The 27,359-nt window shown below is 33.0% G+C and overlaps 1 protein-coding gene across 1 annotated transcript; it reads right to left on the bottom strand.

Annotated features, from left to right (window-relative positions):
- Positions 1–1,809: 1,809 nt before the first annotated feature.
- LOC133322155 (LIM/homeobox protein Lhx1-like) lies at positions 1,810–25,665 on the bottom strand. The gene is made up of 4 exons (XM_061531201.1): positions 25,474–25,665; positions 24,946–25,164; positions 2,267–2,525; positions 1,810–2,182 (listed from the first exon to the last, which is right to left on the bottom strand). The coding sequence occupies exons 1-4, from the start codon at positions 25,657–25,659 to the stop codon at positions 1,875–1,877; spliced, it is 972 nt and encodes a 323-aa protein (XP_061387185.1). The 5' UTR covers positions 25,660–25,665; the 3' UTR covers positions 1,810–1,874.
- Positions 25,666–27,359: the final 1,694 nt, after the last annotated feature.

The following is a 27,359-nucleotide window of genomic DNA, read 5'->3' as shown; positions in this document are numbered from 1 at the left end:
AAAGACTTTTTCACCCTTTAGATAAAAAACAGATTAATTTTCACTCTAGTTCGAAAGGGTTAAATTATTAACTTCAAATGTTGAAAATTCAACAATATTAAATCTAAAATATTGTTGATTTTTTCACTATATAGTTGTGCAAAATGCCAATATACGGAATTTATATTGAATAATTTTTGATTAATATTAAAATCGTTTAAATGTTCATAAATTTCAAACTAAAATTTTTTTACATGTTGAAAATTCAACAAACAATTTTTGTAAATTAAAAAGTAAATAACAAATATTGAAATCTTATTGAAATTGTTTTTTGTAATTTTTTTATAAAAAGTTGAAAGACCAAATAATTTCCAAATGTTTAAAATTCAACAAGAAAGTAAAATTCCATTTAGTTGATAAAAATTAAAAATGATTTTAGTTGACTTATGATAATGATGAAAATTCAGTGAAATGGTAAATTCACCCTTTAGATAAAACATCGATGAATTTTCACTTGAGTTCGAAAGGGCCAAATAATTTTCAAATGTTGAAAATTCAACAATATTTGGGGTTCAATATTCGGGCTTTGTGTTGCATACTATTGATTAATATCAAAATTGTTTTTTTTTCTCAATTAAAAAAAAAAAATGTTGAAAATTCAACAAACGAATTTTTGTAAATTAAAAAAAAAATAATTAAATAAAAAAATATGAATATTGAAATTTCATTGCAATTGTTTACGATTTCTAACAATTTTGGTCGAACAACCAAATGTTGAAAATTCAACAAAATGTTAAATTTCATAAAAATTTTGTTGATTTTTTTTTTGATGCAGACGTTTGATAACGTTTTTTAAGTAAATAATGTATTTAAACAATTCCAAATTTTACGCAATTTAAATAATAATCAAATATTTTGAAAATATGAAACAAATGTTGAATTCGACAAAATGTTGAATATTCAACAAAATATTACATTTCACGAAATATATACTACAAATATTGTTTTATTAACATATTTTAAAACATTCGAAAATAAGAAAACAGGGACATAAGTTCAAAGGACCAACTATGTCAAAAATGTTGAAAATTCAACAAAATATTGGAAGTGAAACATATTGGAGTTCAATATCTTTAAAATTTTTTTTTGAAAATGTTGAAAATTCAACAAAATATTGAATTTGAAAAATAATCTTTTTTAAATTAAAGAAATTTTCAGATTTGTATAAAATCTCGTTTTAAAGCAAAATATGGTTTGATAAAATTTTGAAATATATTTCTATTCAGATTCGAAAATAAATAATTTTAAAAATTGTGTAATCGAAGGACCAAAAACGCATGTTTGATTTTGTTTACCATTTTGTTGTTTTACTATTTATATATATAAAAAAAAAACATTGAGGTCATATTCTTCAACAGATTTCCATTTTTTCTTTTGTTTAGCATTACACACAAACATTGATACATTCATGGGATAAAGGGGAGAGAATGGGGGATGTCTTTGCTGGATAAATGTTAGTTAAAAATAAATAAATATTTCATTTTTGTTTTTATTTTTATAATTTATATAAATTCAATTTACAATTGTTTCAATTTGTTTAAATCGCTCATTTTTTAATTTTGTTTACTTTTCTTTTTCTTCAATATTTTGTTTTTATTTACTTGGGTTTTTTGTTTTGTTGTTTTAGTTGCACTTCAGCAATAATATCAAAAATTAAGCAGCCATTAATTGTTGTTGTTGGGGGTTTTTGTAATATTTTTTTGTTACTTGTGTTTTTAATTGGACTTGTGAATACATCTCGTGGAAGATTTGCGCTCCTCCTAATCTTCCTGCTGATGTTGATATTCGGCCAGGGTCTTTAAGAATAGCAAACGCGTTGCCAACTCTTTTGAATATTACCAAACAAGCGTTTCGTTTTGCATATTTGAGGGTTCACTGAAATTCCCCGCCGACATGAATTCCGGTGATGTTGAACGCGGGCCATTAACTTGTTGAGATTGTTGTTGCTGCTGTTGTGACTGTTGTTGTTGCTGCTGCTGTTGCGCCGCCAACAAATGTTCCGTTGGTGGTTGTGGTCCCCCCGCCGATTGTATATTCATTGGTGGCCCACCACCACCACCTCCTTGACTTAGGAAATTGGATTCAGGCGTTAAACCAAATTCATTTACCATCGGTATCGGTCCCGTATGATCCATTGGTCCACCTACAAAAGGTACAATAGCTATCATTAAATTGGTTTAATATATGTGCCTCGGGGGGAATAGGCTGTCGAACAGCATGTACTTACCGGGTGCATTAAAAGGCATTGGTCCACCCGGGTGACCGGGGAAGAAAGGACCATCGTGTGGGTGGAAATGGGGTCCATAGCCGAATTCGAATTTACCCTCGGCTGCAAAGTAGGGGAAACCGGGACCATCATCCATGCCGGGTGAGAGATTCATAGGAAAGCCTCGCATTTTTCGCGCTCCACCGAAGAAAGGGGGACGGCCCATGCTGGTGATTTGTTTCATCCGGCGTTCTTTTGAGCGTTTATTTTGAAACCACACCTGCAAAGAGAAGGAAAAATAAGAAATTATAAGATTTCTTGAAGGATAGACATTTTTTGAATTGTTTTTAAGGACTAATATAAATAAATATAAAAATTATTTTTTTTCCATTTTTAAGAATCAGATTAAAAAAATTTTCGACATGGGGACATTCTTTTAACTTTCTACCCAGTTTTTCTAGGGCATAGATTAACAAAATCTGTGGCGTAGATTTTTTAAAAATTATTTTTTAAATATTTCTAAGGCGTAGATTTTTTAAAAAATATATTTTTTTAACCAATACTTGCAAGGCGTAGATTTTTTAAAAAATATTTTTTTTTTAATTTTTCTAAGGCGTAAGAGCCCAAACATTATTTATAGTTTTTATACCCTGCACCACTATGTTATCAGGGTATTATAGCATTGTGCAGCCCCAAGAGTTTGTAACGCCGCGAAATATTGGTCCTGTCTCGACTAGCTGAGTCGATCTTGACATGTGTGTCCGTCTGTCCATTATAATTTGTAAACACGACACAGGCCACAGTTATGGACCAATCTTCACGAAATTTTGCATGTAGGATGGGTTCGGTCCAATGAAGACCCTTATTGTTTTTGGTAAATATCGATTAATATTTAGGGGATGAAATGGACCAAAAAGATTATTTTTGTCTGATTTTCTGGTCGCTCGGTTATGGCCCAAACATAGCCAATTTTTACATGGAGATGGAAATCGGCCAAAGAATAAGCATGCCTGTTTTGATAAAGTTTGGCCTATATTTAGCGGTTAAATGGACCCTGACTTTTGTGTGAAAAAAGATAAAATTTGAATTCTATAGCGTGTATATTTACTCCTGAAGGACATAGAGCCGATAAGTTGCTAGCATATCCAAGAGGAGTGGTTGGCCTTAAAATTGATACCAATTACATCGTCGTATGTACTCGGATGTGGGAGTTACATGTAAATATTTATAGGTGCTTACGTATTAATATATTATTTAGTAACCTATTACCACACTGGAGGGCGGAAATATAGCGCTGATCGCTTTGAAATGTTCCATGAGGTTCCAGTTATGGTCAAGGACAACGCCTACAATTTTCGATGATGATCAGATAACAATTCGGGATGAAGTGGACCGAAAACTGAATTTGTTGTGTTTTTTCGAGTCGATCTATAGTCCAGAATTATAAACCGAACATCACAACACCACCAGCGATTAAGGGAATCTGGACAAGTAATTAGAAGGGCTGAACTGAATATTAGTAATATTCGGAAAATATGTCAGTGTAAGGAAGAGGCGATGTTGACCTCTAATCAGGCAAGAGGGTGCAAATATCACGAAATATTGCCCAGGTTCGGAATAAGCATCCGCAGAAAGTTAGAGTTCTGTGGTTGTTGTGTAGGGTATCGTCTGATCGGCCCCGTCCGACTATACTGCTCCGCTCACTGATTTAAAAATTATTTTTTTAAAATTTTCTAAGGCGTAAGAGCCCGAGCATTATTTGTAGTTTTTGTAATTATATAATGTGTAAAAAAAATTAAACCCTTTTTAGTTTTTCTCGGAATTTAATTTTTTTAATAAAGAATATATATAAATGTTCCTCTCTGACTAACAAATCAAAGGACGAAGCTATGAAAATAAAAAATAAAACAAATAAATATATTTTTCCCTCTGTAAAACTCTGTATGTGTTTGTGTTTAAATAAAAATATATATTTTTTTTGTTTTTATAGTCAACAACAATCTTTCACCCACAACATTGACATTAACTTTATGAGAGAAAGAAAAACAAATAAATAAATATAAAAACAACAACCTGAATGAATACACAGAAAACAAAAACAAATAAATTTGCAAAAATAGAAAAAAATTAAAAGAAAGAAACGTTAAATACAGACACACGGATTGTAGATCGTGGACCTCACACTAACATAATTTGGTTTTAATTTGGAATGAGACAAACAACTCTTCATTTTGAACATTTCCAGTTCACTGTATCGCAGAAAAAATCGCATACATCGAATACAAATATACACAAATGTAGAATATGAATGTGAGATGCCAGCTATGCTTGACTAACTCAAACTAAAAACAGAATTCGGTTTTTTTTCCACCAACCAAATGAATAGCTGAATACATGGCAGGACACCATCATCATCATGGTGTGTGTTTTGAATGACTATTCCTGCTTGTATTTTAACCATTCCCATATTTGTTTGTTTTTCATTCGAACATTTGAAAATACATGTAGACACACACACACAATTCCAGATATTTTTTGCATAGAAAATGAAAAATAATATTTCTAGCTAGAAGCGTTCGGAAAACGTATATCGGAATTCAAGCAACAACATGTATACAAATAGAATGGTTGGGACCAGAATAAAAAACACTACTATAGATTTAAATAAAAATTGCCATTTTTTCACAAACATACCCATACACACACCACTACACATTTATGCATGCTCACAGGAATGGATTCATGCATAGAAACAAATATATACGAAAATCACATTTCTACTATGTACGGAGGGATAAAAAAGAAAATGACAGCATCTATACATGGCCAATGGCTATTGGCAATAGTATGCTTATGTGTTAGATTTTTTTGCTCATGTATATTTGTGTGTATGTGTGTTTTATAACTATAAATGAAATAAAAATAGCCAGTAAAAAGAAAAAAAAGAAATATTTGTATGAATACAAAAAAGAGGCGAAAAAAACAAATTGGATAAAATAGACAATGACAAAATGGAGAACTTTAAAAATCCTATAAGGGTAAAGCTATATAAATATGAATATATAAATACTCCACTTCTTATACAGTCTGAAAATATTAAATACTCTAAAAAACTTAAAAAATCTCAAAATTACTTTTAGGAAATTCACACTTCAAAAAATTTTCAAATAGTCAGATGGGCCGACCATATGATATCCTACACAACTTCCACGAAAATATAACTTTCTGTTGCTCTGTATTGAGCTTGGCCAATATTTCGCGATATTTGCATCCTCTTGACCGACTAGAGGTCAAAAAATATTACTAATATTCAATAGAGCCCTTCTAATTACTTGTCCAGATTCCTTCACCGTGGGTTGTGTTGAGATGTTCGGCTTTAAATTGTGGCCTATAGATCGACATGAAAAAATCACAAAAAAAATAATTTTTCGGTTTACTTCAACTTAAAATTATTATCTGATCATCACCAAAGGCGTTGTCCTTGACCATAACTGGAACCTCATGAAACATTCCAAAGCGATCAGCGCTATACTTCCGCCTCCAATAATATCCGCACTACTAAATAATATCTGAATTCGTAAGCACCTGTAAATATTTAAATATTTACGTGTAACTCCCACATCCGAGTACATACGACAATATAATTGGTACCAATTTAAAGGCCAACCACTCCTCTTGGATATGCTATCAATTTCTCAGGTCTATGTCCTTCAGGGGATAAATCTATACGCTATAGAATACAAATTTGGTATTTTTTCACACAAAAGTCAGGGTCCATTTGACCGGCTAAATATTGACCGATCTTTATCAAAACGGGCATGCTTATACATTGGCCCGATCCCCTTCTCCATGTAATTCGCGATGTTTGAGCCATAATTGCGGCCTCTGGAGCGACCAGAAAAACCGTCCATTTCATCCCCTAAATACTAACCGATCTTTACTAAAAACAATAGGGGTCTTCATTGACCAGAACCTGTCCTACATGCAAATTTCGTGAAGATTGGTCCATAACTGTGGCCTGTATCGTGTTTACAAACTATAATGGACAGACGGACGGACACATGTCTAGATCGACTCAGGTAGTCGAGATATAACGATCGGTATACTTCTAGGTGGGTCTAGGACCAATATTTCGCGGCGTTACAAACTTATTGGCTGCACAAAGTTATAATACCGTGACAACATAGACCTTTATTGTTTTTGGTAAAGTTAGGTTAATATTTAGGGGATGAAATGGACCAAATACTTCATTTTTGTCCATTTTTCTGGTCGCTCCATAGGCCGCAATTATGGCTCGAACATCGTGAAATTTTACATGGAGAACGGGATCGAGCTAAAGAATGCTTATTCTTTAGCCTGTTTTGATAAAGATTGGTCAATATTTAGCTGATATGTGTATTTTTTTAACCCGTCGTCAGCGCCATCTATTGATGAGCTTGATTCAAATCGTGAATCGTGAATTTTCAATGCGTACAACATTTGGACGGATTATTGGATCCCTATAGAACTAGTGTCATCGACTTTTTCCGAATTAAGTTTGATTTTTTTTTAACTTCGTTTTTCAAAGATCATACGTTTCACATTTTGTGCATTTTTTCACCTGCTAACCTATAACAAATTTCCTTCCAATGTCCACCTTGCCTCATTATTCAACCCCAACAAAATCCACCTATAACTAATGGCACTCAACTACAAAAACAACAAAATACAAAAAATAATAACAGTAACAATAATGCTCCGGTTAAAATGATCAAACAAATGGTTAGCAATAACCAACATTCATCGATAATCGCCAACATCATCATCATCAGCCATACTCTAACCACAGCAACTGCAACATGTCTGCAACAACAACAACATCAAAACATTTGAGGTCGTTTTAATGTTTAAGAGCCGCCTTTTACATGTAGCCTGTCAAGATGTTCAGCATTGGTTATGGCAACAAATGTTTTGACCATAAAAAACCATTCGAAGCAAAAAAAGTAAAAAAAAAAAACTAAATAGCCAGTGTTATGATTTTTATGGATTATTGCCATCAATACTCTGCACCGTGCAATAGACGACGAAGTATGACTTCGCTTGTTCGTTACGGCTTAAATCAAAATTGGCAAATTTTCATAAATACCAAAAACAACAACAATTACTACTGCGACTGCTGCTGCTGCCGCTTCTAAATTGTTCGGGTACCTGAACTGGCTCATTTTGTTGTTAACGTTTAACAACAATCAGTGAGTGATTCTGATTTTTCTTCTTCTTCTTCGTCATCTTACGTTTCAAGAACAGTTTATGTTACGACGTGACATTTTGATTTAGCCATTCATACACCAAAAAACCCCTGAATATCATTTCATTCATTCATATCTACAGACCACGGAAGATATTCATTCAGTTAACAATTGATTGTTATGTGTCGACTGATGTGGCTGGTGGCTGTCATCATTAGTGTTCGGCCTTCGGGTTCGGCGGATTTTGAAGAGCACCTAAAACCGCCAGTTATGCGTATAAACTGTAAATTATAGGTTATAATAGAGCCCAGCAATCAGGTCCCACAAATCCAACAAAGAACGCCCCAGAAGGAACAAGCCGCCGCATATAGGTTGCCTTAAACCAAAAAGGTAAAGGCGTAAAAAAGGATGAGCAAAGAGGTAGGTCGTCTTTGTTAGCCATACCGACCCCCTTTTCGAAAAAAACGAAGGTAGACCATGGTGTGTGTTGTCGTTTAAAATAATTTACTATAATTTGAAGCCACCACCACCAAGGTTTTTCTTCAACGGTCTGGACACAAGAAGTGGCCTACAACAAAATGACCCTAATTATAACCAACAACAAAAAATGTTGGTTGGGGTCTACAAGTGCCGACAAGTGGCTTAGGGCAAAGTTCTAACACTGATGACCAAAGCAGAACAGCGCCACAACAATTATTGTAGGATTTTTTTTCTTGTTTTGTTTTGAAATTTTGAAACCTATAATTTAAGATAACTGCTTTGGAATACCCCCTTCGCCTTCCATTAAAGAAAGACATCATCGGTCTGCAGAGTTAAACTATAATTTCCTGTCAAATTTGTGTTCTACATTTAAAGATATTTGGATGTGTGTTGAAACTACAAGAAAAGGATGTCCGTTTAGGGGCTTAAACGTTTCCTTTGAAATTTGATTTTGCAAAAATTGCAGAGCGTTGATGAAACGTCTTTTGTTATGACAGATGTGCATAGGGTTTGGATATGTGAATAAAAATCTTTAGTTTTTGGGGTAGAGGTTTGTATAGCTAACGGTACTATTTTGACAGTTTTGATGTCAATAAATCACATAGAGTCAATTATTTCATTAAAAGCTTTTCAAGGACAATCTTAGGTATAGAGGGAAATATTGGAATATCTTAAGCGCCGTTGGCAATGTGAGACTATTGAGTCGTGAATATTTAAGCAACACGGTCTTACTATCAGAGTTTGCATTTTTTTTGGTTTGTGAAAGGAATTTTGAAGTTCAATTATTTAATTAAAAAGGGCCACAACTTTGAATAATTAAAATAAAGATTTTTTGGCTTGAATTTTCCTTGAATCGTGTATTTTTAAGCCACATTATTATCAGAGCCATTAATGTTTAAATATAAAAGACCCAGGTTTTAAAAGTATATTTTTACGATAATCAAAGGAGTGTGGCTTTTTATAGAATAGTTTTTTTAAAGTGCTCAAAAATGTGATTTTTTAAATGTATAAATATTTCTTGAGGTTTGAAGAGCTAGGATTTTTTTTAATATATTTTAAAGGCGTGAATATTTTTCAAATATATTTTTAAGGGCCTGTAATGTTTATACCCTACATAACTATGTTGTCAGGGTATTATATGTGCAGCCCCAAGAGTTTGTAATGCCGCGAAATATTGGTCCTAGACGCACCTTTAAGTATACCGATTGTCATATCTCGATTACCTGAGTCGATATAGACATGTGTGTCCGTCCGTCCTTCTGTCCATTATAATTTGTAAACACGATACAGACCACAGTTATGGACCAATAGGTTCTGCTCAATGTTTTTGGGTAAAGGTCGGTTAACATTTAGAGGATGAAATAGATCAAATATTTAATTTTTGTCTGATTTTATGGTTGCTCCAGAGGCCGCAATTATGGCCCAAAACATCGCGAATTTTTACATGGAGAAGGCAATCGGGCCATAGAATAAGCATGCCTGTTTTGATAAAGATCGTTGAAAATTTTTAGCGGTTCAAATGGACCCTGTATTTTGAGTGAAAAATTAAAAATTGTGTATTCTATAGCATATATATTTACCCCTGAAGGCCATAGACTCGCGAAGTTGATAGTATATCCAAGAGGAGTGGTTGACCTTTAAACCAATATAGATTGTCGTATGTACTCGGATGTGGGAGTTACACATAAATATTTTCACATGCTTACGTATTCAGATATTATTTAGTAACCCATTACCACAAAAAAGGGTGAAAATATAGCGCTGATCGCTTTGAAATTTTCCATGAGGATCCAGGAATGGTCAAGGACAACGCCTATAATTTTCGATGATGATCAGATAATAATATTGGGATGAAGTGAACCGAAAACTTATTTTTTTGTGGTTTTTTCGTGTCGATCTATAGGCCACAATTGAAAGCCGAACATCACAACACATACCACGGTGAAGGAAATCTGGACAAGTATAGAAGGGCTGTACTGAATAGTAGTAATATTCGGAAAATATGTCAGTGTAAGGAAGAGGTGCTGTTGACCTCTAATCGGGCAAGAGGGTGTAAATATCATGAAATATTGGCCCAGGCATGGAATAAAAATCCGTAGAAAGTTAGAAATCCGTTGTAGTTGTGTAGGGTATGATACAGTCACTCCCGTCCGACTATACTGCTCGGCTCACTGGTTTTTAAATATGTTTAGGTGGTGGTGGATATTTATTTTGAAGTAAAATATATTTAAATATATTTTTTAAAGTCTAGGATTTTTTTAAATATTTTTGCGAAGTCAAAACACTTTTTGAAGACAGTGATATTTTAAATATTTTAAGTGGTAGACATTTTTAGAATGTTTGAATATTTTTTCGAATGACTTACTATTGCTAAAATTAAATTTTTATGTTCCATATGTTTCTAAAATATTTTTAAGTCGCTGACATTTTGTTAAAAAAAATTAAGTAATTTTTACAGGATGGGTTATTTAAAATTTTTAAAGAGTTTTTAAGACTAGAAAATTTTTTGAAGTCTCACTGACTTTTAGAACAATTTTTTGAGGGCGTATTTTTTATATATTTTTAATTTTTTTTTAACATGAATATTTTAAACATATTTTTAAAGGTGTAAATATTTTTTTAATTTTTTTTTTAATATTTGTCCATATGTATTTCAAAACATTTGCAAAATTTGTAAAGCATTGGTATTTTCTTTTTAATATTTAATAAATAATATTTGGAAAATATTATTTTATAAAAAAATATGGTAAAGACCATGATAATTTTCGAATTGTTTAAAAATAATTTTGGAATGGAATTATAATTTTTTAAATATAATGTTTACATTGTCCTTTCTTTATAGATTTTTTAAAATTAAATTTGCCTAAAACTGGTTTTTTTCATTTTAAGCTTCTATTAAAAAGTTCCAAATTTCTTGCCCCAATTTCCTTCCAGTAGCCCTTAAAAATATAATAAAATTTTGCTTCCAAAAAATCCAACATAAATATTTAACTCATTATATGGTAATAAATACTCAGCATTATTTTCAAAGAAGGTTAATTACACCCCATTTCATTTGTCTTAATATTTAAGAAAATAAAAAACACTGAAAACCACAAAATTGCCGAACAATGATAGGGCATTATCAAAACTAAAAGATAGTTTTCAAACTAAGCGCCAGATGATTAGTTGGCATCTTTTTCTAACCGCACAACAGCAGCAGCACCACCACCACAAAAACAAAAGAAAACACTGATAATGAAAAGAAATTTCAACAACTCATCAATGAACACTTATTCCAGCATTGTTGATATTTAAAATATCATCAGTAACTACCAAAACTATCAGCAAAGGTATTCCTTATTCTTCTCACTTCCCTCTTCGTAACTAGTAGAGTGCTACTGACATTTGTTTCGGCGCCTAATTTATTTTTACACTTTGATCATGATGACCAACAACGACGGATGCCACATCACAAAAACATGACTTTATTCATGTTTTTATCTACCTCCTACCCCATTCCTATGTGCTCCCGAGTCACTCAAAATAGAAGTCAATATTATTCTCATTTTCAAAAGGCGTGACTTTATATCCCGCTCTATGTATAAAAGTAATTGTTTGGAACAATACATTCATCTTTTTTTTTTGAAATTCTCTTATTTTGAAAATTAGAGAAAACAAAGTCATCTTTGCCTCAAGCGGCAAGTCATTCTGAAGCAAGGGAGCAAAATAAAATATTACAGATCACAGGTAAACCGCAAACTCATTATCCAGCCAAACCATACTCCCCCCAGTGCAATGCAATGTGGCGTTTTTTTTCGTTTCTTATTTATCTATGCTCTGCTTCCACCTTACATGAGCTTCTTAACTCTTTTCTTTTTATTGGGATTAGATTTGCCGCCTCTGTTTTATGCTGCCGTTCATGTTGTTGGCTCATTTTTTCTATTTTCGTTTAAAGTTAATTAGTTTTTTTTAAAACAAAAAAAAAACGCGGTTCTGCTTTTTTACTCCAATTTCAGATAGTTTTTTTTTTTTTTCAATTTCCTTAATAAAAAGTCATGCTATATTACTAGCAGAAAAAATAATATGCTGAAGGTTCTGGTCGTATTTTCGTAATTTTTGAATGAATTTAAAGTTTTATAAATTTTCACTCGAATTTATTCGAAACAAAAATTACAAACCGAAAATCAAAACCCAAACTCCAAACAAATATTATGCCCTAGTGTTTCCGATACACAGATCCATTACTTATTTTAATTTATCTTCATCTCAAAATCAGTCTTCAAAAACCTGTCCACACACATTTGGAACGGATGAATTGTCATAAGTTTTGGTTGTGGTCATATCGAGCATAACTAATTTCCTCTGCGCATTTCTAATGAAATTTTGGCTGAATTAACATAAAAACCAAAAACAACAGCACTCATGTATGGACAACTTGTTATTAATGTTGCTTTACGCGTTGCTCCATTTATGGCACTCAGTATGATTTTTTGTCATCTGTTGAGTTAAGATTGTCAAAAGCCCAGCTTGGCGCCATCCGCAACGAAGGTTTCCCTTTTCGTTTTTTTTTCGGTTTGTCGTTCCTGTTGTTGTTGTCATTAACAACAAACGACATTTAAAAAATCAGCTAAAAATCTCTGTATATAATCTCCGGCAAAACATATGTTTGCTGAGCCCGCATACAAGCCAAAGCCATAAATGGCAGCAGAATATGCAAAAGTCAGCTAAGCAGAAAAAAACACTTCTATTAAAAACTCATAAATTTTGATATTTTGTGCGCCTGCGCATGGCTTAGTGGTTTTTTTTTGCGCTAAGACCTCTTAAGATGTCGCCAATTTTTTTATTGTTATTATTATTTTTTTTATTCTACACAATAGCTTTGTAATATTATCTGGGATTAAACATAGGGGCACTCATTGACTTTTTTTGGCGGGCGTAGTAAAAGTTTTTTTTTTTAATTTCATTCATTGTTTTTTTTATTTATTTTTCTGAGGAGCTAAATAATCTGTTCACAACCTCAACCTACATCGTCTAGTAATTTCTTGTCTTTGATCTTAAGCTTAAGATTAGACGGCATATGAACCCAGCTTACATGTCGCCAAACAGATTTTAGGCTTGGGATTGAATTACCAAAAACAATTTTTTTGTAGAAATTGTTGTATGTGATGTGGAGGAAATTTTGCCGCCGGTATTGTTGGTGATGACAATGACATTGATAGTGCCAAAGTTTTCGATTGTTAAACAGAAGATATAATTTTTTTTTGTAATAAATAACGGTTAATGTTCGTATGATGCCCTAGTGATGAGGGGTCAAAAGGGGAAACTGAAATGAAATATTAATACAAATACAATAACTTGGGTTGAAATATTAACCGTGTGATACTTCATAGAGGAAGGGTCTCCAACGGAGATTTTTCGGAAGAAGGTTCTAAGGTCGGATATTTTATAGAGGAAGGATCTTCAAAGGATATTTTTCGGAAGAAGGTTCTATCGGATAACACACACTCACCAAATTATATTTTCTACTCTTTACGGTGTATGGGGTAATACTGAAAATTGATCTAATAGGCTTCCTAACATACTTCCCGTCCTGAAAATATTTTGTGTCGATATAAAATCTTACGAAGATATTCAGAATGGCACATGACCCCCGCACCTGTCACTACATCATTGCATCGTATACATTTGTATTTAGATAGGTTCGAATGTCCGTAAAAGTCCAGCATTTTTACAAAGCCGAGTGATATTTGGGTCTAAGACGAATCACAAAATACTCTTCACGCCGATTCCAAATATTTGAAACAAATCAAAATCAAACCCTTAAATATGTTAATGTAAGAAAAATGAAAGAATGATGAGTATGGTTGTAAATTTAGATAAGAGTTCTCCTTGATACTATAAGACATCGATTGTTCTTCAAAATGTGTAGAAATATTCTGAATTCTGTTTCTAAGGATCTTTTTTTCTCAAATGGTTTTTACGATTTATGTACGTATTGTATGTTGATTTTTGCGATATTTTTCATAAAAGCCTCCAAAAAATATCTGAAATTGGAAGCAATGTGAAAGTCAGGATCTGGATACGAAGTTAGGTTTATTTTTCGATCACATTTTTAAATAATATATAATTAAATTATTAGATGGAATATTGAGTGACAAATTTAGAACTTAAGATATGTTTGAAAAGCTCAAATTTCTTAGGACAAAATTATATACAATTTTTGGACTGTAAATTTAAGAGATTTTTTCGACTTATTTAGACCGGATGTCGAACGTTAGAAATGTTCTGAACACAGCTTAAAGGGTCGTTTCTACTATTTAAAGTTCGTTTATTATTAAACCTGATATACAATTTATGGACTACATATTCAAGTTGATTCAATTTCGATATTACTCAGCAAAGTCTTCAAATACTCTGAACTCTAGTTATCAAGGAATATATAGAATTCAGAGTTTAGCTACAAGGTAAGATTTATTTTCCAACGAATCGATTTTAAGACCGAATATCTACGTGAACAGTTTTGACTTTAGTTACGACTGATAATCTATTAACACATCTTACTAGCCCGATCTTTGGTTCGAATCCATTTTGTTCAGAAATGTCAGAGAATCTCTGAGCTACGGTTTTCAGGAATGCGAAGTCAGAGTTTGGGTACGAAGTTAGATTTAATTTGTAACGATTCGAGTGTTGGACCGAATATCTATGTGTAATTTTTCGAACAATATATATGCCTGAAAAGCTCTGAACGTAGCAAACAAGTCGGATTCTATGTATGAGGTTAGATTTAAATTATATACAATTTATGGACAAGATATTAAAGTTGATGTTTCTCGATATTTTGGTCAGAAATGTCTGCGAATACTCTGAGCTTGCTTAGAGTTTCGAATGGTCTCATGCTTGGTTAAATGTTCGGATTATTTTTTATGAAAAATTATACACAATTTATGGACTGGATATTTAAGATGATGGTTTTCGATTTTGTTTAGAAATGTCTGCCAATAGTCTAAACACTGGAAATTAAATGTCTGAATTATGCTATAAGGTTCGGTTTAAGTTTCAACTACTTTTTATAGGATTTTTGATTTGTGGACCGATAAATTTTATGTAAATTTAGATACGCCAGAAATGTCTGAACACAGCATACAGGCAAATTCTTGGTATGATGTTGGTTAAATATTGTAATCTATTTTTAAATCTGAATATTTGAGTGCCCTCAGAAATGCCTGAATGTAATGTGAGTTTTATTTTTAGGTACTATAAAAGAGATGTAAAATTCCTGACAGGGTGTTTGATCGATTTCAAAAAAGCTGAAAATATTCCGAAATCGGTACAAAACAAAGTACAAAAGTCGAAATCTGGATATGATGTTGGGTGAGAATAATGTTAAAGATATTTGTGATTGAGATCATTTTCATGTCGTTAAAATTTCGGACTTCGGTTTTTGCAACACAGAGGGATACAGGGTAATATATTAGTCTTGGATAAAGACAGGGTGATATATTATTCAATTTTCAAAATATTAATTAGTCCATTAATAGCATATATACGAAATGGGAAATTTTCAGCGATTTTATTCAGAAAGTTCTGAACATTATCTGATATCTAAAAAGGGAGAGTGTGAAATAGAAGTTGGTACAGTAAGCGATGGACATTTTTTTTTTGCTAAAACTTGATTCCTTTTGGAGTTGGAAGTAAGAATTCTGAACGGGGTCGATTGTTTTATTAGGTCTACTTCTGTTGGCTACTTTGAATTTTTATTTAATTTTCCACAGCCCGGGACAAACCAGCTCGTAAAGAGTAATTAGACGACACATTGAGGTCAATTAATCTTAACATTTTTTTTTTTTTCAAAAATTCCTGTATACTATTTTTGACAAATTGATTCCACTTTTACAACAAGTCTCAATGTCTTTTAAATTTTGTTATTTTTGAATTCCTGATTTTTCTTATACAAATGTCACTTAAGTCATTGGCCTTTTGGTGACAACTTTTAGTAAACTTCCTTAAATCCCACCATAAAAACGCAGGTGTTACTTCATCTTAAAACGGAATTATCTTCGCCAAAATATTTTTTGAAAAAAATTCACAAAATGCATTTTAACACTTGCCATCATGACAAAAACAACAACTGCATTCTTAGTCTCTTTACACTGCATTTGATATGAAGCTGACATTTAGCCCTTTAAAGAGGGGCATAATATAAAGGATTTTCTGCTGTTTCAAGAAGAGACAGTTTAAGTCTTCTCCCAAAAAAGAATCCCAGATGATGACATCAATGAGGTTTATTTATAAAATGTTGCTGATCGTTCCAACACATCCGAAAAAAATAAATGGCAACATCTGAGGTTCAAGAGAACACACACTTGAATCTTAAGTGACAGACAGAGAGGATTATGTTGTGTCCGTCCCATGCTGTGGTCCGCTGTGTCATAGGCATTGAACAACATCATAAGCATGTTAAAAGTGTCAACAATCTGTCATTATCCGCTTGATGTCTCTGTTAATACTTTTTCGATTTTTCCTTCACGACATCGCTGCCCCCTTTTTTGGTGGGTTATTGTGTTTTGGGGGGGTTCTTATGCGGTGTGTTGTCTTAGAAGTGCCTCTGCAATTGCCCCATCCCTCATTTGTTTGAAAGTGTAGGGAATATATATTTTTTTTGGTTGAGACAGATTACACTTAAATAAGGTGTTGAGTATGATGTCAATCATGTATGTATGTTATGTGCATACACGTGTGTGAGCAGCAACTAATGTTGTTGGTGTATTTTGTGGTCGCCGCTTCTGTCTGGAAGTGTTTCAAATGTCACTGCTTCCATACAAGTGTATCAAATGGCAAAACAAAAACTCAATTCGTCATTATTGTTGTTGTTGTATTTGTTGTCATCAGGTCGGTTCAAAAAGAAATGCCGCCATTTATCGTCTTTACCACTCCTTTTTTTTATATATTTGGGATTATTAGTTATGTTTGTGAAAGGCAATGCGTTCCATAATAATGGTTCACTGGCGAACTAAATTCATGCATATTTTTCCTAATTTGTATGATTAAATGTGGGTGAGCATTGTTACTTGATGAAGGTGATAAATTATCGGGAAAGTGAAATATATTTCTCAATGTTGCATAATGGTAAATAAACATCGGAGATTATTAGGTGTCGATGTCAGTAAGAAAAGTTTCCCATAGTTCTGATGCTTCAGGAGCGACCGAAATTGTATTGAATATTTCATTCAATATAACAATAGGAATGCAGATACCCTGCCTGGAATACTGAGTATATATTTATTGTACCAAAATAAGTTTAAAATGTATTTCCTCGTCATTTGGCCAACATAGCCTCCTAAGTCTGTAATATGTTTATAAATCGGAATTTTCTTGAAACATTGTATCCAATTGAAAATTTCCGTTCCTTCAAATCTTTAGATTTTGAAAAATCAACAACATTTAAACCATTCAAAATCTTGCCGTCATCGAATGTATGTATAGCCATCATCAACAGCAACGTAAAACCGCTGGCAAAACATAAACTCAACTCAAATCCGCTTAATTTTTTTCTCATCTTCGGGTTTTGAACATTTTCATGTTGCTGAAGTGTTTTCGTCGTCATCGCTGCTGCTATAGATTGGCAATGGTTTGGCATTTTGTGGTTAGCCTTAACTATTTTGTTGGTAGATTTTTGGTTTGGTTCGGCATGGCTTAGCTTGGGATGACGGCTGGCACAAAAATGTATGAATATGTATGTAGCCAACGATGATGTGTCTGATATTGACGGTTAATGGTTTACGGTTGGGATTTTATTTTTTTGTTTTGGTATCAAAACCGTCGGCTTTAACCGCATTCGTGGAGTAAAGTTTAAGGGGTTTTTTTTTTTGAAGGAAATACATAAACTTATTTTTTCAAGTGCAGTGTGTGGGCATCGGGATGGAGATATTAACAGAGAATGTTTTGAGGAGGATTCAGAGCTTCTTGGATATTTTCATGAATATAAAAAATATAATGTTTGAGCTTGGATTTTTCAAATATATTTTCTGCTAACATGTTAGTTGGGAACTTCTTAATTTTTTTAACAGATAGCTATCTATCTAAGTTTAAAAAAAAAAACTATATTTTTAACCAATAGCAAATTGTGGTTTTAACAAAAAATAATTTATCAACAATTTTGTTTTTTTTTATTTTTCTAACAAATCTTAAATTTTTTTCAACATAAATTAATTCGGGGACTTTATATATATATTTTTAAAACAAATATATAAGAGTTGATATTTATAAATTATTTATTGCAGATTTTTTTTATTTTTAAACCTGCGATTTTTATAACCTTCACCAGAATGTGGTACAGGGTGTTACAAACGGAAACGAGATAGACACATAGTTCCTTTTGAGAATATGCACTTTCTGAGTCGATGTATGCATGGCCGTCCGTCCGTCTATCCGTCTGTATGTGTTAAATTGTAAACAAAGTACAGGTGGCATTTATGATCCGATTTGGATGAAATTTGGCACAAGTCACTTATTTGGCCAAATGACGAACACTATTGAAATTGGTGAAAATCGGTTCGATTTATATATATCCCCTATATATATTTTCGTCCGATTTTATGTAATTGGTGCACAAAAGTCCCTATATATCTTTCGATTTGCACGAAATTTAGCATAACGTACTGAATTAAGTCCAGAATGATGTGTGTTAAGTTTCGAGAAAATTGGGTCAGATTTAGATATAGCTCCCATATATTTTTTGTCCAATGTTATGTAAATAGTGCACCGAAATCCCTATATATCATTTTCCACGAAATTTGGCATGGCGGTTCAGATTTAGATATAGGTCCCACTTATATATTTTCCTCCGATTTTAGGTAAATGGTGCACCAAACTCCTAATGTTTATCCGATTGACATGAAATTTTGCACAACTTACCATATATATTTCGAACGGGTGTCTGCTTGAGATCATATTTTTAACAGTGCGGCATACTGAGTAACGTGTACCAAGTTTGCTATAAATTGATTTCCATAAATTTGTCGCATTGCACGCAAATCTTCCCGATTGAAATTAAATTTAGCATAGGTTGCAGAAAGAAATTAATAACCACACGAGATATCGATGTGAGATAAAATTTGCCGAATTCGACTATTTATGGCCATTTGGAAGGCAATGGCTTAACCTTGAAGCTCGATATGTGGGTGCCCCATGTCAAAACGAAAGGAAATGGCAACCCAATATTATTTCCGCAATTTCTTTTTTTAACTCAATTTTAATAATTTGAATAAAGCTGTAATCTACATTTTCCCTCCACCCCGTTATATATCGATTTCCAATTTCCATTGACAAACGACAAATTGTATAATATCGAACTGATTTGTGGTCAAGCGTAACTGACAAATGTTACCCAAGTTGTCAATTGCAGTTACAATGAATGGAGTTTAACATTTAACATTTTTTTTTGCTAAAAACTAAGACAAGGCCAAATGGCTCGAAAAAAATAAGATTTAATTTTTGTTGTTGTTTTTTTCTGCTGTTATGCCTCGCCATTTATCAGCATAAAAAAGGCATAAATCTTTTAACTATCCCAAAACCAAGAAGATAATATTTTTTCTACATTTCTTCTTCTTGGTCGTCGTCAATCATAAATATTCATGGCATGCCAGCACCACTAACATGTATGCAGAAGAAGAAACAAGAGTATCGAACTATTTATGACTTTCGGTGCAAGGTAGACTTTTGGTTTATTTTCTTTTTCTTCTGCCTGCATTTATTTTATAGATTTTCGAAATGCTTCAATGATTTGCCATTGCCAGGGACGTTAACTTGTGGCGGTCGGTCGGTAGGTTGGTCCGTCTGTCTGTCTGACTTGCTTTCGTTTTCAAACGGAAGTTATTTAACTTAGTTTTTAATGATTTTTTCAAACTGAAGACAACAGCCAGTCAGCCAACCCACAACATCCTCTAGGTTATGGTTTGGTTATGTGGCTAATTTTTGAAAACAAATCTGATGTTTTCAAAATAAGATTTTTGTTGTTTAGAGAAGAAAACAAAATCTTATAACTTGCGGAAACGCCCACCTGAGGATGTTGCTTTGTCAATTTTCTTAATTAAGAAAAATGTGGGGTCACAGTCAATGTTATTGTCTCCAGAAGTTTTAACGAACATTTTATGAGACTTTATTTTTAAACTACTGATCTTAAACTTAATTTTTTTATTATCAATCATCTGCACATCATGGCTATATATAGGCCATTTACAACCTTTTGTTCTTCTTTTCATTAAATTGAGGAGTAATTTTTAAATATTTTCATTTTCTCAGAATAATTTCAGCTCATTATTGCAGTACATAAATTGCAGGCATTTAAAGAACACACAGATTATATATAGACATGTACATAAATATATATGTACATACTTCCTAGGCAATCATTATTATTGTTGTTGTTGTGTAACCATCCATTCATTGTATGGGTGTCAAAATTTGCCAAAGGCTTTTATTTGTCTTTCCAGTCATTCAGCCACTGTTGCAAAATCTCTTTAGGGCCTCGCAAACACACAACAACACACATGTTCGCTCGCGAATCTGTCACGCTTTATTGAAGGTGTCAGCGTTTTGTAGTTTCCCATTGTAAGCGTGTGGACGTCAATAAAATTTGATTATTGTCAGTCTGTTAGGCTATTTATGCGTGTGAGCAAGCTTCAAGTTAAAGACTGAAGGAATTTATTTAAAAATAAAAATATGGAGAATCATTTAAAATAATTTATTCCTAAAAGGGAGGAAACAATTTATTCGTAGATTTTTAAAAATAATTTGTTTAATGGAAAATTTAATGCTTGCCTGTACACTGTGGCACAGGGTATTATGTCTTTGTGCTTATGTTTGTAACAGGCAAAAGGAATCAAGATAGACACATGGTTCCTTTTGAGAGTATGCATAGAATCACTTTCTGAGTCGATTTATGCATGTCCGTCCGTCCGTCCGTTTGTAGATGTTAAATTGTAAACAAATACAGGCCGCATTTATGATCCGATTTGGATGAAATTTGGCACAAGTCACTTATTTGGCCTAAGGACGAATCCTATCGAAATTGGTGAAAATCGCTTCAGATTTAGATATAGCTCCCATATATATTTTCGTCCGATATAGGCACCAAAATCCCTATATATATATTTCGATTTGCACGAAATTTGGCAGAGCGTACTGAATTAGGTCCAGAATGATGTGTGCCAAATTTCGTGGAAATAGGTTCAGATATCGATATAGCTCCCTTTTTGTCTGATTTTATGTAAATGATGCACCAAAGCCCCTATATATCCTTTGATTTGTACGAAATTTTGCATAGGGTACTGAATTAGGTCCAGAATGATGTGTGCTGAGTTTCGTAAAAATCGGTTCAGATATAGATATAGCTCCCATATATATTTTCGTCCGATTTTATGTAAATGCTGCACTAAATCCCTATATATATTTTGGCACGTCGTATTGAATCAAGCCTAGAATGATGTGTATTAAGTTTCGAGAAAATCGGGTCAGATTTAGATATAGCTCCCATATATATTTTCGTCCGATTTAATGTAAATGGTATACCATACCCCCTACATATCTTTCGATTTTCAGGAAATTTGGCATGACGTACTAAATTAAGTCTAGAATGATGATGAACCTAAAAATCGGTTCAGATTTTGATAAAAATGTTGCACCAAAATGAAAAAAAATGTAATTAAAAATTCTAGGCTTGGATTTTTTAAAATATTGTTAATGCAATTTTTAAAAAATATACATTTCCAATAAAAATTATAGACAAGGATTTAAAAACAAAAAAATCTTAGGTTTGGATTTTTAGATAATTCTAAGCTTGTATTTTTTAAAAAAATGTTTTTCAATTAAAATTCTAATTTTCCTTTATATTTTTATTGATAAAAATCATTTGGGCGTCATTTACTGAAACAAATGTTGGCGTCATTTACTGAAACAAATGTTGGCCGCCATTTACTGAAACAAGTGTTGGACGCCATATATGTAGTTATCAACGCCAATATTCAAAGGAATTTAGAAAACGTGAATTTATATAATTTTGTTTCTTTGAAATTTTAAATTAAAAAAAAAATATATATATTTTTTTAATGAAACTCTAAGTCGTGAATTAATTCAAGCTGTCGATTTTTTATTTTTTCCATTGTTGAGTAGATTTTTTTAAATTCATTCAGTACCTTCCAATTCCCCACAACGCGAAAAAATTCAATTTGAATTTTATTGTTTGAAAAAAAGACAAAGATTTTATGGCCAGCAAACCACAACAAAATCGAACAACGATGAATCAAAACCTCCAAAGACAACAACGGCAGCAAAAATATAACAAAAAAAAAAAAAAACAACAACATTTCATTTCATGGTTTTTACATGTTTATGGTCCATTGTCACGTTCCGACATTCACTTGTACGTCTGCAAAATTATAAAGTGTTTACCGAAATTGTAGTAGTTGTATTCGTGTTTAACCAAATCGCCCTTCTCTTGCCCCTTCACAATTACATGCTACAAAATTGTTGCAAAAAAAAAAGAAAACATAAACCACAAAGATCCAACCAAAACAGAAAAAAATACAATGGAGGAGATTGTTATGACCGAACGAAGCAATATAAAGCAATACAACGTCGACGTCGCCACAATCAAGAACATGATGCCAATGATCCAATTACAGTGATCTCATGAAAAAGAAAAACAACAAAAATTATTAGATTTATTCCAAAAAAATTGAACATGGCCAATTGACTGACTAACTGCCTGCCATTTTGGTTTTGTTTTATTTTTCTTTCCTTTCATTTTAAAGTAAGAAAAAAAAATTACATCAATATCTGCAGATTTCATCAGTCGTCAAGTTATTTGGTGGCAGTAGTAGTAAACTGCCGTTCCAGATGATGACGATGATCATCTTCATCAAACGGGTTTTTTATTTTCCATGGTTTCCTTTAAAATCCGCATTTATATAAGTTTGAAATTATTATCTTTTCGGTATGACTGACTGGCTGGCTGAGTGACTGACCACTGAAGGAATAAAAAATGTTTTATGGCAGGTGATCTTCAGTTAAAATAACAACAACAGCAAAACGTTGCATGATATTATCTTTAGTAGTAGCTTTAGTCGGCTAATTTCCAACCGGGAAAAAAGTAAGTCGTGGTCCTCAGTAGAAAAATTTTCTTCGACAATTAGATAAATGTTTTTTTGTTGTTGTTTTTGTATTTTGTGTACAACAATTTAATGTTATTTTAGTAAATGTAGCAATTATTGCGGCATACAGTCAGGAGGACTAAGTCCGCAACAATGTTGCCATACGGCCAGTAATTTTTCGGTAAGGATACTAGAAAAACAAGCGTGCAAATAAAAATTGAGTTTGCTCTTTTTTCAATATCTCCCCCACTTTGGGCGCCATTTATTTAATAAAATGGATAAAAAATGGATAAATTTTGAATGAGGTAGGGGATCTTTGGGTAAAAGAATGATTTTTTGATAATAGAACAAGCGTGCCAATAAAAATTGAATTTGTTTTTTTTTTCAAAATCTCCCACACGTTGGGCGCCATTTTGTAATAATGTGAATAACAAAGCTAAACATTTTTTTGTAAGGATGAGGTAGGGGATCTTTGAGTAAATGAATGAACAAGCGTGCCAATAAAAATTTAATTTGTAATTTTTTTCAAAATCTCCGCCACGTTGGGCGCCATTTTGTAATGAAATGGATAACAAAGCAAAAAATACCTATTGTTGGTCTCATTTCATTTCTAGGCAGCAATAAAATCTTACGAAACAATATTTCTGGCTTAAACTGAGCGCTATTTATATTTGGATCAGGAAATGGGAAATTTATTGGTGTAAAAATTTCCCATTCCGTCCGTGTGGCTCGAAATTTCATGATAGAAATCGCAAAATTTGAGAACATTCGAACCAATAGAAATTCAATTTGTAAATTTAATTTCAAAAGTCTCCCAGAATTATGTATCGCACCACGTTGGGCGCCATTTTTGAATATTAAAATTACAAAATTTTTATAAAAGCAATTAAAAAACTGGATCAGCATACGACGTTATTAAAACAATCATGGCGGAAATGAAGATCTTACAAAAATGTGCCTTACGTTGGGCGCCATTTTTATATCCTCTTCCATAAGGTGGAACTTCGAATGTAACATTACAAAATTCTTTATGTGCAAAAAATTGTATGTCGATTTAGGTTGACATTATTGGAGTTTTAATTGGGTGATAAATATTCCTGCCAAAAATGAAATCTCCCTACCCATATGAAAATTCCGACTCCTTAATTGGTATTTTGATGATCTCAGGCGAATTTTCCGACCGAAGTCGGGTTTATCATAGGTAAAATACTTTTTCGTCAAAAGATTTTCAATACACGTCCACGTTTTGGTATAGCTCACATACAAAGATCCTGTTTCGTTCTGTGTATTTTATAGGGCCCTAGATAGATTTCTGACCGACGTGACTGTTATTTGGCATTTCGGGTTCTTAGTGCATATTCGTCAATATAGATCCATATTTTGACATCGTTTCCATGTTGAGGTTCCGATCCAAACCTAGTTTGCAACCAATTTGGGTGTCATTTGGTATTCCAAGATCTTGGTGGTTATTTGTTAACCTGAGTGACTTTAATTAGGTACTTCGTTTTTTTCAGATGATTAGAAACATCCCGACCAAATATTGTTATTTTGAACTTGTACCTCTTGGTGTGGGATATAAAAAGTTCGGAATGTTATAACTTTAAACCTTATTTTTCAACAGAATCTAAACACCAAGGACTGAACCACCTCAAATTCGTATATTGTATCAAAATATATTTCTCAAGGCTCTAAAAACTATCATTGTCCTTTCCTCAAAGTTATTCTATGTTCTTAATATTTTCTAAATATTAACCTTCATGTTTTTTTACTGCTATCAAATGTCAATTACATATTTATTAACAATTAATCAATAATTGTTCACACGCACACACACATGTGGACGAACGCTATCGCAAACACTCACCTGTATCACTCGCATCGGCAGACCCGTTTCTTTGGCCAGCTGTTCTCTGATGTGGCGTGTCGGTTTCGGTGTTTGGTTAAATGCAGTTTTCAGTACTTCCAATTGTTTGGCTTTGATCGTTGTGCGCGGACCTCTTCGCTTTGAACCGTTGGCATCGTCAGGACTTTTGTTTTCAGCCTGGGAATCACCTCTCGCATCAGGATCGCCATCTAAGGAACCCTATAACGAAATAAAGAATCGAAACTTTTTAGATTCTCTTCAAGTGTCCATTTGGCACTTATGTGTTGTGTTCCGCACATAACAACACCAAAAAGTGATGATAAATAAAAATCAAATTTGTTTGGTAATTGTTTGGCAAACATCATTAATCATTTGAAGGTTTTGGAAGATGATCAATGTTTTCTGCAGTTCTCTGATTTTTATTGGATGTCCGTTTTTTTGGTTCATTAGGTTTTGTATTTCATTGCAGTTAAATTTATTGCTGTTGTTGTTGGCGGCATTTTGCCTATTTTTTTAGTGTAGACTTACCTGATCCGAATCGTCATGGGTATTTTTGCTGTCGGTGCTCATGCTTTGTACTGAAATATCTGATGCTCCCAATGGTCCACCTGCTGAGTCTGGGCCATTTGGTCCCAGCATACCCAAACCCAGAGGGGGTCCGCGTAAATGTGGCGGATCATCATCATCGTCTTCATCTTCGCTAGCTGAACCCATTATGGAACCTGAAACGAGTTACAATCAGAAAAAAAGGAAGAAATGAAAAATCAAATGAATTATAGAAATTTGTTGGTGTTGTTGTTGCAACAACTCTCTAGCATATCACTCCAGTATTCATGGGAAAATATTAAAAACGAAAACTGTTTCCTAATTGTTTAACAAGCTTATGCTACGATACCATTCAAAAATATTCAAAAAACTCTGGGCGGCGAGCGTCGTTCTCAGCCAATTTTTTGCCTTGACGATTTATTGGAGCATTTACTTTTCATGTCGTTGTTGTTGTTGTGTATGCCATGTCCTTCGATTATTTTAAGCTAATCTGAAACGCCTGGCATAACTGGGTGGTTTTTGTTTGCCCTAATGTTGTTCAAATGAAGTTGAACGGTTATACGCCTGGTTGTTGTAGCAAGTAAGTGGTTAACTTGCAAAGCAGTTAAAGATTTGTCCGTTTCATACCCGCCACGTGTCATTGTGGGTGCAAGATGTAATGCTTGCGGTAGTGGCACAATGGTGGGAATTTTTGTAATAGGTTCAGGATGTCTTAACAGCGTTGGATTTCATTATTTAAAAGAAAAATTATAATTTATGTCGGCCTCATATTGGGCGCCACTTTAAAATTAATGTTAAAGAAATCTTGGGATACTTTTTTCCAAGACTAAAAATGTAAATATATGAGTTCAAAATTATACAAAGAAATAAAAAATAATTTGAATATTGATGCCCTGAGAAAAAACTGTGGACCTCACATTGGGCGCCAATTCAAACTAAGCATTACATAAGCCTCATAAAAAATAAACATAAATGAGTCCACAGAACCCCAGAGGATCACGAAGAAAAATTATTTGAATTATATATTAAGTAAAACATACCACGGACCCGCATTGGGCGCCATTTATTTCCAGAAAGGGTCCAAAGATAATATAGTGAAAAAAACTACCAAAAAAGAATGAAACAAATCTAAAATTAAAAAATATATGGTCCCTCACGTTGTGCGCCATTCATGAATTTTTAATGTTCGTTTTTCCAATGTTGGGCGCCATTTATTTCCAGAGATGCTCCAAGGATAATATTGTGAAAAAACTACCAAAAAAGGATGAAAAAAATCGTTTACACCTTCGAAAATCTAAAATAAAAAATATATACTTCCCCCACGTTGGGCGCCATTTATTTATTTTTAATGTCCGTTTTTTTAATTAAAATAGAAGTGAAAGAATGTCGAGAAATTATAAATGAATAATAAACAGTGGTTTTAAAAGATTCAAATAGTCTGACTGTTGATTATTTACGTTGGGCGCCATTTATATCCCCATAAGTAATTAAAACTGGAGCACATGAAAATGATTTTGTCAATAGCTGGAATAACACTGTTTTTTATTGTGCCAAGGGATCTCTTAAATATCTGAGTTCCACGTTGGGCGCCATTAGCTTTTTCTTAAGAAATAAATAATTCATATATTTTATAAAAAAAAAGCTTGAAGAACATTTCATCAAATAATTGCATAAATACTGGTAAGACAGGACCTAAATCTCAGAGTCCCCCATTGGGCGCCAATAGCAACTACTAAAAAACAAAAGTTAAAAAAAATATTCTTTCTGTACAAAATTAGCATTGAAAAAAAGATGGACGCAAAAAATGCCCGATGTATTTCATTCAACCATAAAATGTTAAGATCTCCGTTGGTCGCCACTGAGAAAGA

This window comes from Musca vetustissima, unplaced genomic scaffold (assembly GCF_032173495.1).
Source record: "Musca vetustissima isolate MV318-11 ecotype Yass unplaced genomic scaffold, APGP_CSIRO_Mvet_v1 utg31286, whole genome shotgun sequence".
Classification (NCBI taxonomy): domain Eukaryota; kingdom Metazoa; phylum Arthropoda; class Insecta; order Diptera; family Muscidae; genus Musca; species Musca vetustissima.
This window is presented reverse-complemented; position numbering and strand designations above follow the sequence as displayed.

What these genes read in the sequence shown, in the direction of transcription:
- LOC133322155 (XM_061531201.1), bottom strand. Translation starts at nt 25,659, where the DNA reads ATGGGTTCAGCTAGCGAAGATGAAGACGATGATGATGATCCGCCACAT. An exon ending in TGCCGATGCGAGTGATACAG is followed by an intron (nt 2,526 to 24,945) that starts GTGAGTGTTTGC and finishes TTCTCTTTGCAG; the next exon opens with GTGTGGTTTCAAAATAAACG. An exon ending in AATGCCTTTTAATGCACCCG is followed by an intron (nt 2,183 to 2,266) that starts GTAAGTACATGC and finishes TACCTTTTGTAG; the next exon opens with GTGGACCAATGGATCATACG.